A 15,576-nucleotide genomic window follows, 5' to 3' on the forward strand; every position below is an offset into this window, starting at 1 on the left:
TACATCAGAATCAACGATGAAAGGGGGAAATCCTATATCGCCCTTTTCACTTGCGCGGTGACACGTGCGATTCACCTGGAGCTGGTTTCGGACCTCACGACGAAGTCATTCCTTCTTAGTTTTCGTCGATTTGTCGCACGAAGGGGACGACCCTCCACTATCTACACGGACAACGCTTCCACCTTTAAACGAGCTTCTCGGGATCTCCAAAAAATGGGAGAAGCCCTAAAAGCCCCGGCAATTCAAGACTTCTACGCAACAGAAAACATCAAGTGGAAATACATAGTGGAAAGGGCAGCATGGTGGGGAGGATTTTGGGAGCGCTTGGTACGCTCTGTAAAAGAATGTCTCCGGAAGGTCCTCGGAAGAGCTTTTCTCTCCTTCGAGGAGATGACGACAGTACTGCACGAAGTCGAAGCGGTCGTAAATTCACGCCCACTAACCTTCATCTCTTCCGACCCCAACGAACCGGAACCTTTAACCCCGGGCCACTTTTTAATTGGAAGACGACTCGCAGCAGTACCTGAAGCGAGTGTACCTGACGTGTCAACATTTGGCAGACAGCAACTCACACGGAGATGGAAACACTGTGTACAGACACTGGATCATTTCTGGAAACGGTGGCAGAGAGAATATATATTACAACTTCGCTCTGCGCATTTGGCACCAAATAGGCCAACTTCGAAGATACAAGAGGGAGACCTAGTTGTTCTTTATGACCAGAAGGTTCCTCGGCAGATGTGGAAGATTGCGAGAGTGCAAAAAGTGCACACTTCACCAGATGGACACGTGCGATCATGCACTGTGAAGCTGACCTCAGGGGTGGTTACCCGCCGACCTGTGCAACTGATGTGTCCACTAGAACTTCTAAATGATCGACACTAATCAAGCGATCATTCCGGGCCGGGAGGATGTTGTGTGAGGCCCCTTCAGGGGACTGCGAACGAGACACCACATATCACGCACCGAGTTTGTGTACCTGACCCCGAGACCCACCACGCCAGGGTGAAATCGGATCGAAGTCGAAGATGATCTCGGCTCCGAGTTTGTTTAGTCTGGCATTTCCGTTCCCCCTCCTCTCTCTCTTCTTGTGAGAGTTTGTGGTTCTGTATAGAATAAAGTCAGAGAGTGTGTTTTTCACCTTCATCGAGCGGACGTAGTTGTGTTTCTTTATCCGGGCTACACTAACGCAACGAATGGAACCAGCATTCCGTAACATATCCGACAATTCCGAAATGGGAATCCAGCAAACTTACTGCTTCGTCGTACACATCTTGGTCCTTGTCAGCCTTATCAGTGTCAGTCTTGACCTTCGTTGTCGTCCTGGACAGCATTGGAAACATTTGCCGTCTTTCGCTACCAAGACATTGTAGAAGTATTGCTTTCCGACGTACCGAATCAAACCCGTTGGCTCCTACTGCCAGCAAATAGTTGTTGAGGTCTTCGCGCCACTGCCTGCATGGTAGTGCAGGTTTACCCGGAAGTTTAAGAAACGGCGTCAACGGCGGCAGGCCTAGCGATGCCATGTTGTCACATAACTGATGTAATGCGTAGTAGAGCAGATGCTTACGAAATCCATAAAGTACATCCTACAACCATCTTCGTCGCTATTATGTTGTGTCTTGGTAGGAGGCTGGCTGTGCTAGGTATGATGTAGACATCCGTGCCTCACCAAAGAAAGTTTATTCCATGATACAATGACATACAGTAGAATCTCGTTAATTCGAAATCGCTTAATTCGAACCTCCGCATAATTCGAACTCTCGTCCGAGTCCCGTCTAAAGCACATGTATTTCAATGGGGAGACACTCCCGGTAATTCAAACAGGCGAGCGTATACACCGCATAATTCGAACAAACAGCGCTCGCGCGTCAGACAGGAACGGGTCACAGCGCCCCATATCTCCCTGATTATTGACCTTCCGTACGCTTCCCGTCCTCTTTCCGCATTTTGCGCTGTTCAAGGACGCTCTCCCCTCTTCACGACAGCAAGGAGTTTACGCGAACGCTTGCATTGTCCCTCTCCTCTTTCTCTCTCTTCCTCTTGAGACCCTCGTGAGGGTGGAGGAGGTGTGTGCGCGTGCCGTCACTCAGTTTTATGACTTCGCGACTGTCAATATCGTTCTACAACCCGTTCACTGACATCGTTTATTTCCCTAACGTGCACCATGTCAGCAGAGACGACGGCGTGGAGACTGGGGTCCTAACTGACGCGGACATCATCGACGCCGCGTGCGCCGGCTTAGCGACGGCGGGTTCAGGCGACTCAAGTCACGAACCTGTCTCGCGATCCAGTGCCTTTACCAAGTGCATCTGATGTAGCATCGGCGCTGGATATGACAGTGCGCCATTTGTCTTCCGAGAAAAATGCGGATGCTACTCTTGAACTTGTGTCCGAGTCAAAAGCGATGCTAACAGTCCCGCTAAAAGAAACAGTTGCAAGAGCGAAATACTGACTGCTTTCAACCTTAAGTCGCTTCATAATTTCTGTAAGTGAATTCTTGTGAACATATAAGTCCTGTATTTCCTTCAAAGTCGTAACGCGCGGCCGTGACGCTCTGGGAGTTTTCTCCGCCGTATCGGGAACGTAACGACGGTAGCGGCGGAGTTCGGCAGCAGTAACGATTTGAATTACGCCAATATAAATGCGTCTTGAAGTGACACCGGTACCGCGAACGTAAAATACGACTCAAAGTGCATCACGACACATCTGCATGCGCTCCCGGCGCCCAAGCCCCCTTCCAGTAGAGCGTCTCCCGTTAGTTCGAACTCCGGCTTATTCGAACAAATACCGCGGCCCCCTCGAGTTCGAATTAACGAGAGTCCACTGTATATACGTACAAAGTGACAGATTGCATACGCCCCCTAGGATATGTGGCACCCTCTACCACAGTCACCAAGCAATCAAATTCTAATCTCTCTGGCATGATACTTCTAATGTTGGTGAAAAGGACATTGCATTTATAAGGGGGGCTAGGCAGCTCACACTTATACAGTTATCTTTGACATGCAATGACTGTGTCACTAATAGCATCGTACTCATTTTGCTGTGCTACCAATAAACAGTTTGTCAAAACCAAGTTTGAAAGGAGACCTTTGTGTTTTGCCGAACTCAACCAACTTCTTGTGTGCTAAGCGGACCTCATGGGTATAGTCCTCCATTATGCTGAAATCCTTACCAGAGTTTCTTAGAACAGACATTTTGTTTTTGTACAATCTGAGCTTGAGTTTGACAACAATTGGACGGCCCTTAGATGAGTCGAAACGCCCCACCCTATGTGCTCCGTCTATCATGATTGGATTTAGTTTTACATTTAGCCGTTCAGCGCAAAAAAACAGTATTTGGCTTTGTGACTGCTCCCAAGTTTCATTAGCAGCATCAGGTAAACCAAAGAACAACAAGTTCTCCCGTCTCAATCTTCCCTCCGTGTCCTCACATCTCTGTTGTATGCAAAAAAATTCCAGAAACCAAGAGAGGTCATGATGAGAAAACAACGAAGTTGCACACCGGCTTGACACAACAAATAACAATTTAATGCAGACATTTCGTCTCCCATGCGGGGCACATCATCAGTGAAAGCAAAATGAGAGACGACCGCAACCAGCGGATTACAAGATTACTAAGTACGACGCAGTACAAGACTAAAAGAGCACGAACGTGACATACGTAACTCACCAAATGCAACGCGATTTAAGACTGAGCTCACCGAGCATTGTTGGAAAACAGATCAGTCTTTTAACTATGCCAATGCTGTGACCTTAGCAAGGGAACAAAGTTGGGGTACCAGGAAACTGCTTGAGTCACGGCACGTGCGAGGAGAACCTTCAGTGTGTCATACTAATTGCGGCCCCCTGCTCCAAGTGTTCGCCAACCTGGTTAAGTAATCTGCTGGTTGCAGTCGTCTCTCATTTTGCTTTCACTGATGATGTCTCCCGCATGGGAGAGAAAACGTCTGCATTAGATTGTTATTTGTTGTGTCAAGCCGGTGTGCAACTTGGTTGTTTTCTCATCTCTGTTGTAGTTCCACAATGCTGTGTGTAGCGGACGACAGGAAGTGGTTCGTATCGTGCATTGGAGGCAATACTTCCTTTTACTTTCTTTCATTGTTTGGAGTTCAGACAGAATGTTAGTCTGTCCTGTGTTTAGGACTGTTTGCATATCTTGCATTGTGGCCATGATGGTTTCAAGCGTAAAGGGTGTAACATTTTGAGATCCGAAAGCAGCAGGGGTTCTAGGTCTTGGGTTTGTCTCCATGTCACCAGATATAATCAACTGTGCCCTTTTTATGGCTGCCACACAAGCAGATAGCTTAGAGGCCAACATCAATAGAATATCTGTAGGTAATGAAATATTCCCAACTCTCGGCAATAGAACATTGCTTCGGAACTCACAAGCATTGTGTAGTGTTTTGTAATGTTTGGCTGTATTTCTGAATAACAGTGCTACTGTGTGTCACAGGTTGTCTTTGTGCATTGAAGTTAAGAATTATTCCTTCCTATACGCATTGTCAATACCAGCGGCATGGCCGAGCGGGTTAAGGTGTTCCGCTTGCTGGTGGTAGCCAAGGTCGTGCTGAAGACATGGCTGTGATGTCTCAGGTTTTCCGAAGACTCTCCAGATAAATGTTGGCACAGTTCCCCCTGAAGTCGGCCCAGGATGCATACTAACCCCCCTGTCACCCACTCCTCCTTGCTGTCCTCTCTCCATCTGTCCACATCTGTACGGCGCTCATAGCCACAGTCGCTTCATGGCGCTAACACGGAATTTAAAAAAAAAGTATTGTTACCAGCCTCGGAGCAGTGGGCAAGTTGCAGTACCACTCAATCAACACTGGAAGCGCTCCTCCTATCTTCCAAAGGCTTGTACTAGAGAGTGCTATCACAATCAATAACGAGCAAAACAGCTCTAGGAACACTTGTAGTAAATTGATATCTAGTGACACAGCCTTATTATTATTTTCACAGGTGAAAGGTAAAAAAAGACAGACCGGTTGGTTCCCAGCATCGTACGTAAAAGCCCTGTCTGGTAGTGGAGCAAATAGCGCACGGAGTTCACCCGTTCCTTTGGTTTCTTCAAGTCAGGCAGGTATGTACCACTACATATTCAGTTGTGTCACAAATCACTGCTGTTTCGATAAAATTGACATAACTTTTTTTTTTATCCTGATACATTCTGTGATGTTTAGTTGCCTTTTACCATGCATGATGGCAGGACATGATCATGTACCCCTTCAGTCTAATGACTTGACATGACCAAGCACTACATTCATTTAGGATAGGTTTATGTTTGCTTGGGTTACTTCCAGCCTAAGTAAACTTGACGTACGATGCAATCCCGTTAATTCGAACTGTAAGGGGACCAAAGATTTGTTGGAATAAAGCAGAGTTCGAACTAAAGGGAGCCGCTCTGCATGAGGGCTTAATGCATTGGTAGTGGATGTGATCTCTGTCGGAGAGGCGTCATGGTCGCCAGGCCTTGCTGCACATTCGTGCTCACGCGATGGCGGAAATATAGGAGGCTGTTTGTTTCCAGAATATTTATTTACAGACAAGCATCTGAACAGCGCATAAAAAATAATCTTATACACGCTTACATTTGTTTCTTCAGCCACGACTCCATAAACATTGTTTGCGGTGTTAACCCCGACCCAATCGCAAACCCTGCGAACAAGAGTATGGCCAACCCAATTTGAGAACAAATTGCTGCCTTTTGCTTGGTTATGTACGGTAGTCAGCAGGAACTATCGATGCCCATAAAATAGTGACGCTCACTTGCTTCGCTGACTACAAGTAAGCGGCATCCGTAATATACCACCTTGCACCACGCAGGTGGAGTCAGCGTCGTATGTCCCCCACCGGCTCTGTGCAAACTGTTGAGTAATGAAGGGTGCGTATCCTCGCTTGCTTTGACCATGCGATTTGACTGCGTTGTGGCTGTTCCTGTTCTACTTGGCCTTAGAAATACTTAACTAAAGTTGCTGATTGTTGTTATGACACGGTTTCTGGCCCATGAACTTCCTGGACAATTTTTTGGACAAAGTAGTGCACTGTCAAAGGGTCAAGGACCTCATCACTTGACTAGTGCTAAAGATGTCCCGGCGCGTTGTCGCTATGTGTGCTGGCTTGGAACCATGCCAAAATCGCAGACTTTTCGAAATTCTATTTCCGCAGCCATGTAATCTCAGTAGTTGTTGGTTTGTTGAATTGTTCTGTTATAGTTGAACGGTTATGGTACTGTTATTGTTACGGGGGGAGGGGTGTGGATATGTAGAGTTAAAGCACGTGGAGAGGTTGGTCTCAGCTATGTTGGTCACTGGGTTTGCATAAACTATTCACAAACAGTGCAGGTGATAATAAATTTCAATGAAAATTGCTGTGGACACTGGGCTGGCGTTTCGTTGGCCTAGTGGCTCTCTGGCATCAATGAAATTATGTCTGTGAGAGCTTGGTGCACAGCTTTAATACGTGGTACACTCTGCTGAAACATTCGAAACGAAAATGAAATTTTGACAATGCAGAATTGCACAGCAATTTTGAGACCCCCTTTCATTGAACAGCAGACATGACAATACCTTTTGCTTAATATTGCGTGAGGTCTCTTTAGCTTGTCGTTTAGAAAGCCCTGTAATGAGAGGGATGGATTTCCTAGTAGTGAGTTTTAGTATAATGTATGCTGTCCCCTTTGTGCACGTAAGGGACAACGTTGGTGGTTCTTCGCACGCGCAAGACATAAGCAGGGCTTTGTGCATTGAGCAGAACCAAGACGCTATTACTTATGTACTCAAAGGCAACAGCGTACGGTATGCTAAAACTCACTATTATTTACTACGGGCCCTTCCTATAAGGATGACCGTGTAGCACCACCATTTTACCTCACCCTTGAATTCCACAAAGAATGTATCAAAAGAGAACACCAACCCATCCGTAAGAAACCAGAAAAAATGGAACCCGCTGCAAAAAAAAAGAAGAAAAAGAAAAGATAACCGTAAAAATGTCAAACCCACGGGATAAATTGGGAGTATTCGACTCCTCCTTTATTTCGGCGAGGTTTGCCTGGCTATAGTCATGCCTGGCAAGCGTGTCGCGTCTCATACATGTTTCATTACAAAAAATTACGAACACGCAGTGCAACTTTGTCTATCCTAAAGCCACTAAATAAAGGGGCGCTGTACTGAGCGATTATAATAAGTTTCGCTGTAGTGGATACCATTCAGCGAGACAAGTCTACCCAAAGGAAGGTAGGAGAGCAGCCCCGACGTTACTACCCAAATGTTAACACGTGGCTGGTAGAGGGCGCTCCAGCTGCTGGAGAAACTCTACTGCAAGGAGCGGATTGCTCCGTGCTGGTTGTGTATGCGCACACGGTTAAGGTGGTTTGTTCCTTTCCTCTAGCAGAAGTATCGCTTTTATATTATTGAGTAAACTTTGCATTTAATAAGTAAAGGTCTCCCCAACACGCCAGCACTGCCCCCACTGGTGCGAGGCTTTCTCATCGTTTTTTTCATCTCCCTTCATTAGAACTGCGAATATGTTCCTTCTGCCTTTCCTTTGGCTCCTGCCAATAAGGTACAGGGTGACTCATGTGAAATATGGGTTTCACTACACGCACATTACATGTTTTATCAGAGCCTGTAACGCAATAACTTAACCCTTTGAAAGGTATGCAAAAACTACGACCACATGCCAAAATGGGTAAGGCTTCATAAACAACATACTCAACTGACAAATTGTGGAAAGGTATTTATCAAGTACATATTCCTGTTATAATTGTGCTAACTGGTAGCGCCACCCTGTCACCTGGCGGAGAATCATGTTTTAAATGCGTAAATAAACGGGGGCCGCTGCTTCTTTCGTTACGTGGTGCCTCAACTGAGAGCACGTTGTTTTCTGCTGTTCACCAGGTGGGCGTAGCTCGAGCCCCCTCGACGTTCTACCGCCTTCACCACGATGCGGCTGTAACGGGTGGCGACGAGGGGAAGTCAACCCCATTGAAGTTACAAGTTATTCGTTCTGCGAAGTGGGCAAGTGGTCAGTTGTCGTCTGAAGCTCCCAAGTTGACGTTCAACAACAATGAAGATGCCCACATACGGTAGGATAGGTCCATTTGAAGGGGGAGGCGAGGAGTGGCCTGTGCACGTCGAGTGTCTCGAAGTAGTCTTCGAAGCAAACAATGTGGCCACCAATAAAAAGAAGGCGATATTCTTCAGTTCTTGTGGTCCGAAGACCTACTCGCTTCTACATGACTTGGTGAAGCCAGCAACGCCCCAGGACACGCCATTTGAAGACGTTCTTTCTATTTTGAGTAACCATTATGCTCCTAAACCGTCAGTTGTGGTTCAACGGTTCCGCTTCAATACCAGGATGCGCGGAAAAGGAGAGTCAGTCAGTGACTCCATTGCGTCACTCAAGAGTTTGTCTGAGCATAGCGACTTCGGGGGTGAGCTGACGAACATGCTACAAGACCGTACAGTGTGCGGGATTGACGATCCAGCTGTTCAGACTTGTCTTCTGGAAAAGTCTGACTTGACGTTTGAAGCGGCTGTGCAGATTGCCATCTCCATGGAGGCCGCTAAGAAAGGTGTTGGCGAAATCTGCCAGTCTAGTTCCAGCACTTCATCGTTTGCGACTCATCGTGTTTCGTCTTCAGGGACTGTCAAATGCTATCGTTGCGGAGAGGTACACTTCGCATCTCAATGCAAGCATGTGTCAACCGTCTGCAACCATTGTCGTAAGTGCGGTCACTTGGCTCGCGTGTGTAACTCCAGGAAGAACCTACCAGCAAACAAGTATTCACGACGCAAGGCGTCGAGCTCCAGTCATGCGATTCAGCAGCCTGGAGAAATTCCCCGTAAGTCTTCAGGGAATTGTCGAACATTGCCTGTGCATGCTGTTGATGACTGCGAGGGTACTCACGTGTCATCGTCTGAAGTATTCGACATGTGGCAAGTTCAGGGTACCCTCTCATCGCCACCACCACCATTCATGGTTACTGTTACCTCTCCCCATGGAGGTGGACACGGGGGCAAGTGTTAGTGTCGTTGCTAAGGATCTCCTTCTGGAACTGCTACCCGGGCATCCTGTTAATCCGTCAACAGTGTCACTACGAAGCTACACCGGGGAACTGACACAAGTGCAGAGTCAAACAGATGTTGCAGTACAATTTTGCAACAAGACAGCACTTTTACCATAGTACCTCACCGGTGCAGGATTTCCTTCACTTCTTGGCCGGAATTGGATGCAGCAGTTGGGTATTGACCTTGTTGACCGTCCAGTGAATAAGTGCTCTATGCTGGATGAGAACACTGCTGTTCGAGAATTTTCTGATGTCTTCAGCGATGGTTTGGGACTGTTCAAGGGGCCAGAAGCATCCATTCGTGTTCCCCGTGAATCACTGCCTAAGTTCTTCAAGCCACGACCGCTTCCCTTCACGTTAAAGGAGGGAGTGACTCAGGAGTTGCAACGATTGCAAAGGGAAGGTGTTCTCGTACCTGTAAAGACTTCTGAGTGGGCAGCGCCGATTGTTCCTGTGCCCTGAAGGAAGGGTGAGTGCGAGTGTGTGGGGACTTCAAAGTCACTGTGAACCCTGTTGCCACGATCGAGAAGTACCCTATTCCCCGCATAGAGAATCTGTGGGCCACGCATTCAGGTGGCGAAAAATTCACCAAACTAGACTTAAAAGATCAGTCTAGACTTAAAAGACCAACAAGTCGTCCTCGACCAAGAATCCAGGAAATATGTGACAATCTCAACACATATAGAACTGTTTCAATACACACGTTTATCTTTCGGTGTATCGTCAGCACCTGCTATCTTCCGGCGTGAGATGGAGAACTTGTTCCGTGGTCTTTCGCACGTTGCTGTATATTTGCACGTTGCTGATGACATATTGGTCACCGGACGTGATGATGCTGAACACATGCGTAACTTGCATACTGTCCTGGAGCGCCTTCAGGGTGTCAGACTCAAACTGATGCGCGACAAGTGCCATTTCTTTGTGTAGCATGTCAACTACTTGGGACACATCATCAGTAAGGAGGGTCTTTCCCCGGACAAGGACAAAGTGGCTGCCATCACTCAAGCACCAGCTCCTCGTGACGTAAAGGAACTCCAGAGTTACCTTGGACTAATCAACTTCTATAGTAGATTCTTGCCTAATTTATCCTCCGTTCTTCGTCGATTGTATCTGCTACTCACCGCCGGGAAGAAGTGGGAGTGGGGGCAAGCATAAGAAGAGGCTTTCAACAGGAGTAAGCATTTGATGTCTGATGCACCAGTGCACGCCCATTTTGACCCAAGCAAACCTGTGTGTTTGAGTTGTGATGCGTCCCCATATGGAGTCGGTGCTGTTCTGGCTCACCGAGAAGCTGATGGTCATGAGCGCCCCATTGCGTTTGCTTCCAAATGTTTGACTTCTGCCGAGCAGAATTACAGCCAACTTGACAAGGAGGCTGTGGCTTTAGTGTTCAGCGTTGAACATTTCCATCAGTATTTGTGAGACATTCCTTTCCAAGCACGTACAGATCATAAACCACTCCTTGGACTCCTAAGTGCAGAGAAACCCATTCTGATTCATGCTTCTCCTCGGTTGGTCAGATGGGCCCTCATGTTGTCCACGTATCGGTACGAGCTATTGTACGCGCCCGGAAAGAATCTTCAGCACGCTGATGCCTTGAGTAGGCTACCCCTTCCTGCATGCTGAGTGGAATCCTCGAGTCCTGCAGAAGTGCTTATGCTGGAGGAGGCTTACACAGACCTTCTATCGCCTGCCGTTGTGGCTCGGGGAAACAAGGAGGGACCCTTTACTGGGTCAAGTCGTTCATGCTGTGTTGCGTGGTGGTCAGTTTTCTTTGGGACCCGAAGGTTATCCCTTCTTTTCAAGAAGTACCGATTGAGCCTCCAGGAGGGGTGTCTGCTCTGGCGGGCAAGAGTGGTGATCCCCAGGAGCTTGCAAGCCGACGTGCTGAAGGTACTTCGCGTGGGGCATCCAGGCATAGAGAAGACCAAAAGAATTGCGAGAAGCCATGTTTGGTGGTCAGGCATTGACCACAATATTGCCAACAGTGTGAAGACGCCATGGCCCTTCCCTGACAGGCCATGGTCCAGACTGAATATTGACTTTGGTGGGCCATTTTTGGGTCACACTTCTGTTATCATCGTCGCCGCATTTTCTAAGTTGGGTTGAAGTGTTCCCAGTGAAATCTACATCGGCTGAAGCCACAATCAACGTTTTGCACGTGCTCTTCACACAACATGGTCTGCCCGACTTATTGGTGTCCGACAACGGGCCTGCATTTACTAGTGCCCAGTACCTCAACTTCTTAACATGGAACGGCATATGTCGTATGCTTGTGCCACCATACCACCCTGCTTCAAATGGTGCAGCCGAACGCGTTGTGCAAACCGTGAAAAACAAACTTAAGAAGAGCGGATCTGGATGTTTCCAGACACAGTTGGCGAGGTTCTTGTTTCACTACAGAACGACCCCTCATGAAGTGACAGGACGAGCGCCTTGGGAGCTTTTGGCAGGCAGGATGTTTAAAACACCGTTGGATGTTCTCTGGCCTAACCTCCACTCATCGGTGCGTCTCAAGCAGCTCAAACAGAAGTTGCATGCTGACAAGGGGTGCCATCATGGGCCGTCAGTAGAATCCGAGGACACTGTCTTTGCCAGAGACTTTCGTCGGAGTTCAACATGGGTTCCAGCTACTGTCATTGGTGCTCACAGCAGCTCTTCTGCAGATGTGTGCCTGACTGTTTGGCACCGTCACAATGATAATTTGTGTCCTAGACAGATAGCAACAGCACCCGTCGTTCAAGAGGAACCAGCATCGGAACAGTTTGTGCCTGGGCCTCCAGTACAGGATTCAGAGCCGCAGCCTAGTGTAACGGGGGGATCACCAGTCTGTTGTCCGCCCTTGATTCCTTCAGGTCAAAAAAGCCCAGTACAAGAAGCGGGTCATGAAGCACAACAGCAAATTGCCACGGCTACAGAGAATAAAATTCCACTCTGTTGGAAGTGAGAGGACTGTGAAACCTGTACAGAGATACTCACCATGATTTTCTTACTCAAATGTTAGATTCTTCGTTAATGTCAAAGCGTTAAATCGTTTATTGTTGTTTTTCACTTGAGGGGGAAGATTGTTATAATTGTGCTAACTGGTAGCGCCACCCTGTCACCTTGCGGAGAATCATGTTTTAAATGCGTAAATAAACGGGAGCCACTGCTTCTTTCGTTACGTGGTGCCTCAACTGAGAGCACGTTGTTTTCTGCTGTTCACCAGGTGGACGTAGCTCGAGCCCCCTCGACGTTCTACCGCCTTCACCACGATGCGGCTATGACAATTCCCATGAATGTTCCATAAGCCTTTGATAGTTATTTTCTTTATACTATTAGCACTTTAGCTATGCATAACAGAACATGTTTTGTGTTTTTCTACTTGTCTGCAAAAGTTCGCAAGAGTGTGGCAGGCAAGGCTGTACGCAGGGGCCTTTATTGCACATAACACACATGAATTCTGTGTCTTTCTGTAGCTGAGCGAACAGTGTTGCCTGGTGGCGCAGGCAAAGTGCCTCCTGCGCGTACGGCTTCCCTGTGTCACTGTCTGCAGTACGGGTGATGCTCGCCCTCCAGCAGTATTACCACTATATACTTGTAAAAGTAGCCCAGAGGTGACTCCACAGTTCCCCGGAGAAGCCTCGAGCAGCCAAACATCTCTCCCAAAACAGTGCAGCAGCACCATAAAGAGAGGTTGTGAAAATTCAAAGCAAAACCTTGGGACACACAGGTGCGCCTGCACCCACAGCAGCACGGTCGCTTTCGATGCACAACTGTGCCCGTACCCTTCAAAGGGTTAAAACTGCATACTAATAAGCTCAGTCTACTTATAAGTAATCTACCAAGTGCAGCCCTGCCATTACAGCCCCTACATTTTCATGAATCCACAACTGAGTGAAAGTTTGTGCAATCAGCCATTTCTCTTAGAACTGTCTATTTTTTGTGTCTGTATATTATGGCAGTGCTTCCCAAACTGTGTTACCCTTCGACCCATCAAAAATGTAAGATGATAAGTGTATGAATAGTAATACACAAAACTGAAGCCGAAATTTGATTTGAAAATTAATACAGTCACGTCAGAGCCATCGCAATGTCAAAGTCTGGCTGGGGCACGACACTTCGGACAAAATGCTCTTCCGAGGTGAAGACGGGTGAGGGGGCAGTGAGTGAGAGTTACCATCGCTCGTGTCTCATGCGTCGCAGTCGCGCGCTTGGCGTGCCAAAAGAAACAACGTAGCAACGACCTCCGAAACGAACAATTTTATCCATGTGAATTGCAGTACATAGTTGGTCGCACAATTTTAGTGTGCTACAGTGACAGCACATAGAGAAGGTGCCCTGGACAGCTGTATGTCCAGAATTTCTGTAGCCATACATCAACAGTTCTCACGTCTGCTTCATGCTGGCTACAAAACAGATTCTGTCAGAAAATGTTTGTGGAGCCTTCTCATTCCTAATGATTGCACAACTACAGTAGACTCATGTTAATTCAAACCCTGATAGTTTGTACTTTCTGTTAATTCAGGCATATTTAGAATCTTTGATTGGCCCACTATATTTTCAATGTAATGACAAGCTCCCTAATTTGAATGCCCTTTTTGCTTAATTCCAACTTTTTGTGTTCTCGTAAAATGTTTCCACCCGCAGGAAGCAGCAAAATGAAGCAGGCAATGTGGCTCCTGTTTTCGATTGGTTACAACATTTCCTAGGGCACCGTGACACACGTGATGAATGCGCAAGCACAAAACGTGTGCACAAAACGAAATTTTAACTGCTTGGGTTACATACACAGACGACGTCCGCTGCTGCATGCTTCCTGAATGTGAGTTATTTCAAATGTGCTGCACATAATGTCTCTTCTTTTTTTGAAGTTCCGTGTTAGCTAAGCGTTAAGGTGTGTTAGTGTTAAGTTCCCATAGCAAGTGTGGCTGTGAGCGGCATACAGACTTGCACAGAAGGAGAGAAAGCAGCAGGAAGGAGTTGGGGACAGGACTTGTCCTTCCAAGTAGCTAAAGCAGGGACTGTGTTTCATAGCGTGCTTGAGAGCATGAATAGCAGACAGCAAAGAGGCTTTTGTAATCTCCTCGTGACCTCTTTGGGCTTTGCTCCAAACCTTTGGCCTTGATCCATACCGAGGCCTCTAGGCAAGGCCATCCAGGCCCTTCTACTCCCTATCCGTGCGTCCATCACACAAAGCAAGCGAAGGATTGGGCACAACTTGAATCCATGTGTCGACACTGTCGCACAACTCAATTTATCTGGAAATTTCTGAGTGTGTTGCTTGCTCTCAGTTGCGGTGCGTTCATTGCCGATTTCGCCACTTTGCTTGCTGCATCACCATGTTGCACTTGAACTGCTTCGATGTCCTCTGTGCCTGCGAAGCCCAAGAAGCAGCAAGCTTTTTCTTTGTAGACGATACGTAAAAGACATTGAGAATGGCATGAAGATGGTTGCTGCAATTTGGAAAAATTGGCACAAGGTGAGACAGCTGCTTCAACAAGATTCAACGTCATTTGCAAGAAAGTGGATCTGTGCATTAAAGTACGAAGACGTTGATGCTGCCTTGTCTAGGTGGTTTTGATGGGTACAAGCCCAAAATGTACCAGTAAGTTTCGCCGTACTTCAAGCCAGGTCCTTTGCTTATCTTCTAGAACACGACGAGTTCAACCCATTCAGCGGATGGATCCAGAGTTTTAAAGGAGCTCGGGAAGCACTTTAATCACTACCATTTTTTTTAACCAAGCGGTTCGTAAGCTTATTAAAACGCATCATGCGAAGTAATTCTATCAACAGGTGCACAAATATAGCAGAATTCGATTTTGAAAATCGCGACCGTGCGCAACGGTGGCAATACCCGGAACGAGCCGACGAGCCGCTTGCGTCATTTTGACATTGGAAAAGTGGAGCCGCTGATTGGTTTCGAAGAACGTTGTCTGGTATTTTTCACTCGGAACCCCGCTGCAACGGTGAAAGAGGTTTCTTTTATTTTTGGTTTATCAGATACAGTAAACGAAGATTGGTCTACAGACGCTGTTCAAGGTTAGGCCGTGAGATTGTGGAGGCCATCCTCATTGAACTCCCCGAGCAACGTCAACCAAAAATCAGTCAACTTCTCCCCGCTCGACCTTGCTTTCCCTAAAGCGACCTTCCGGAGTAGGTGGATTATGAAAATAAACTTCAAGTGCCAGATGAACGCTGTTCTGTCCGTGTCTGTGTTTTGTATGCTGTTCATTATCGTGGTGACTGTTTGTTGTTGTGTTGTTGGTGGCAATACGTATAAACACCGTGTCGCACTAAGCGCTGCTTTAGTTCACACCTCAAAATGATCGCTGCATCGCTATGATCACTAATTCCGTTCGCTATGATCACTAGTGCCTGTCACTTCGACTAGCAACTTTGTTAGCCATTCAGTTAATTCCTTATTCAGCTGGAGGAGCGTTCTTGCCCATACGTTGTCAGATACAATCCAGTGAAATCTATCGCAATATGCCGTCACCGGCACATTGTGGCATCGGGAGTTGA

At 47.2% G+C, this 15,576-nt stretch overlaps 1 protein-coding gene across 10 annotated transcripts in view; it reads left to right on the top strand.

The window, feature by feature from the left end:
- Positions 1-15,576, top strand: part of LOC135388552 (intersectin-1-like) — a 337,751-nt gene that overhangs the window by 281,564 nt on the left and 40,611 nt on the right. For 9 of the 10 annotated variants that reach the window (XM_064618160.1, XM_064618162.1, XM_064618161.1 and 6 more), the window contains one exon: positions 4,965-5,085. In XM_064618160.1, coding sequence (XP_064474230.1) covers positions 4,965-5,085 — 121 coding nt within the window. Of the gene's footprint in view, positions 1-4,964; positions 5,086-7,900; positions 12,253-15,576 lie in introns of those variants that run through there. The other variant, XM_064618163.1, reaches the window with a different exon arrangement.

This window comes from Ornithodoros turicata, chromosome 3, assembly GCF_037126465.1.
Source record: "Ornithodoros turicata isolate Travis chromosome 3, ASM3712646v1, whole genome shotgun sequence".
NCBI classification, from domain to species: domain Eukaryota; kingdom Metazoa; phylum Arthropoda; class Arachnida; order Ixodida; family Argasidae; genus Ornithodoros; species Ornithodoros turicata.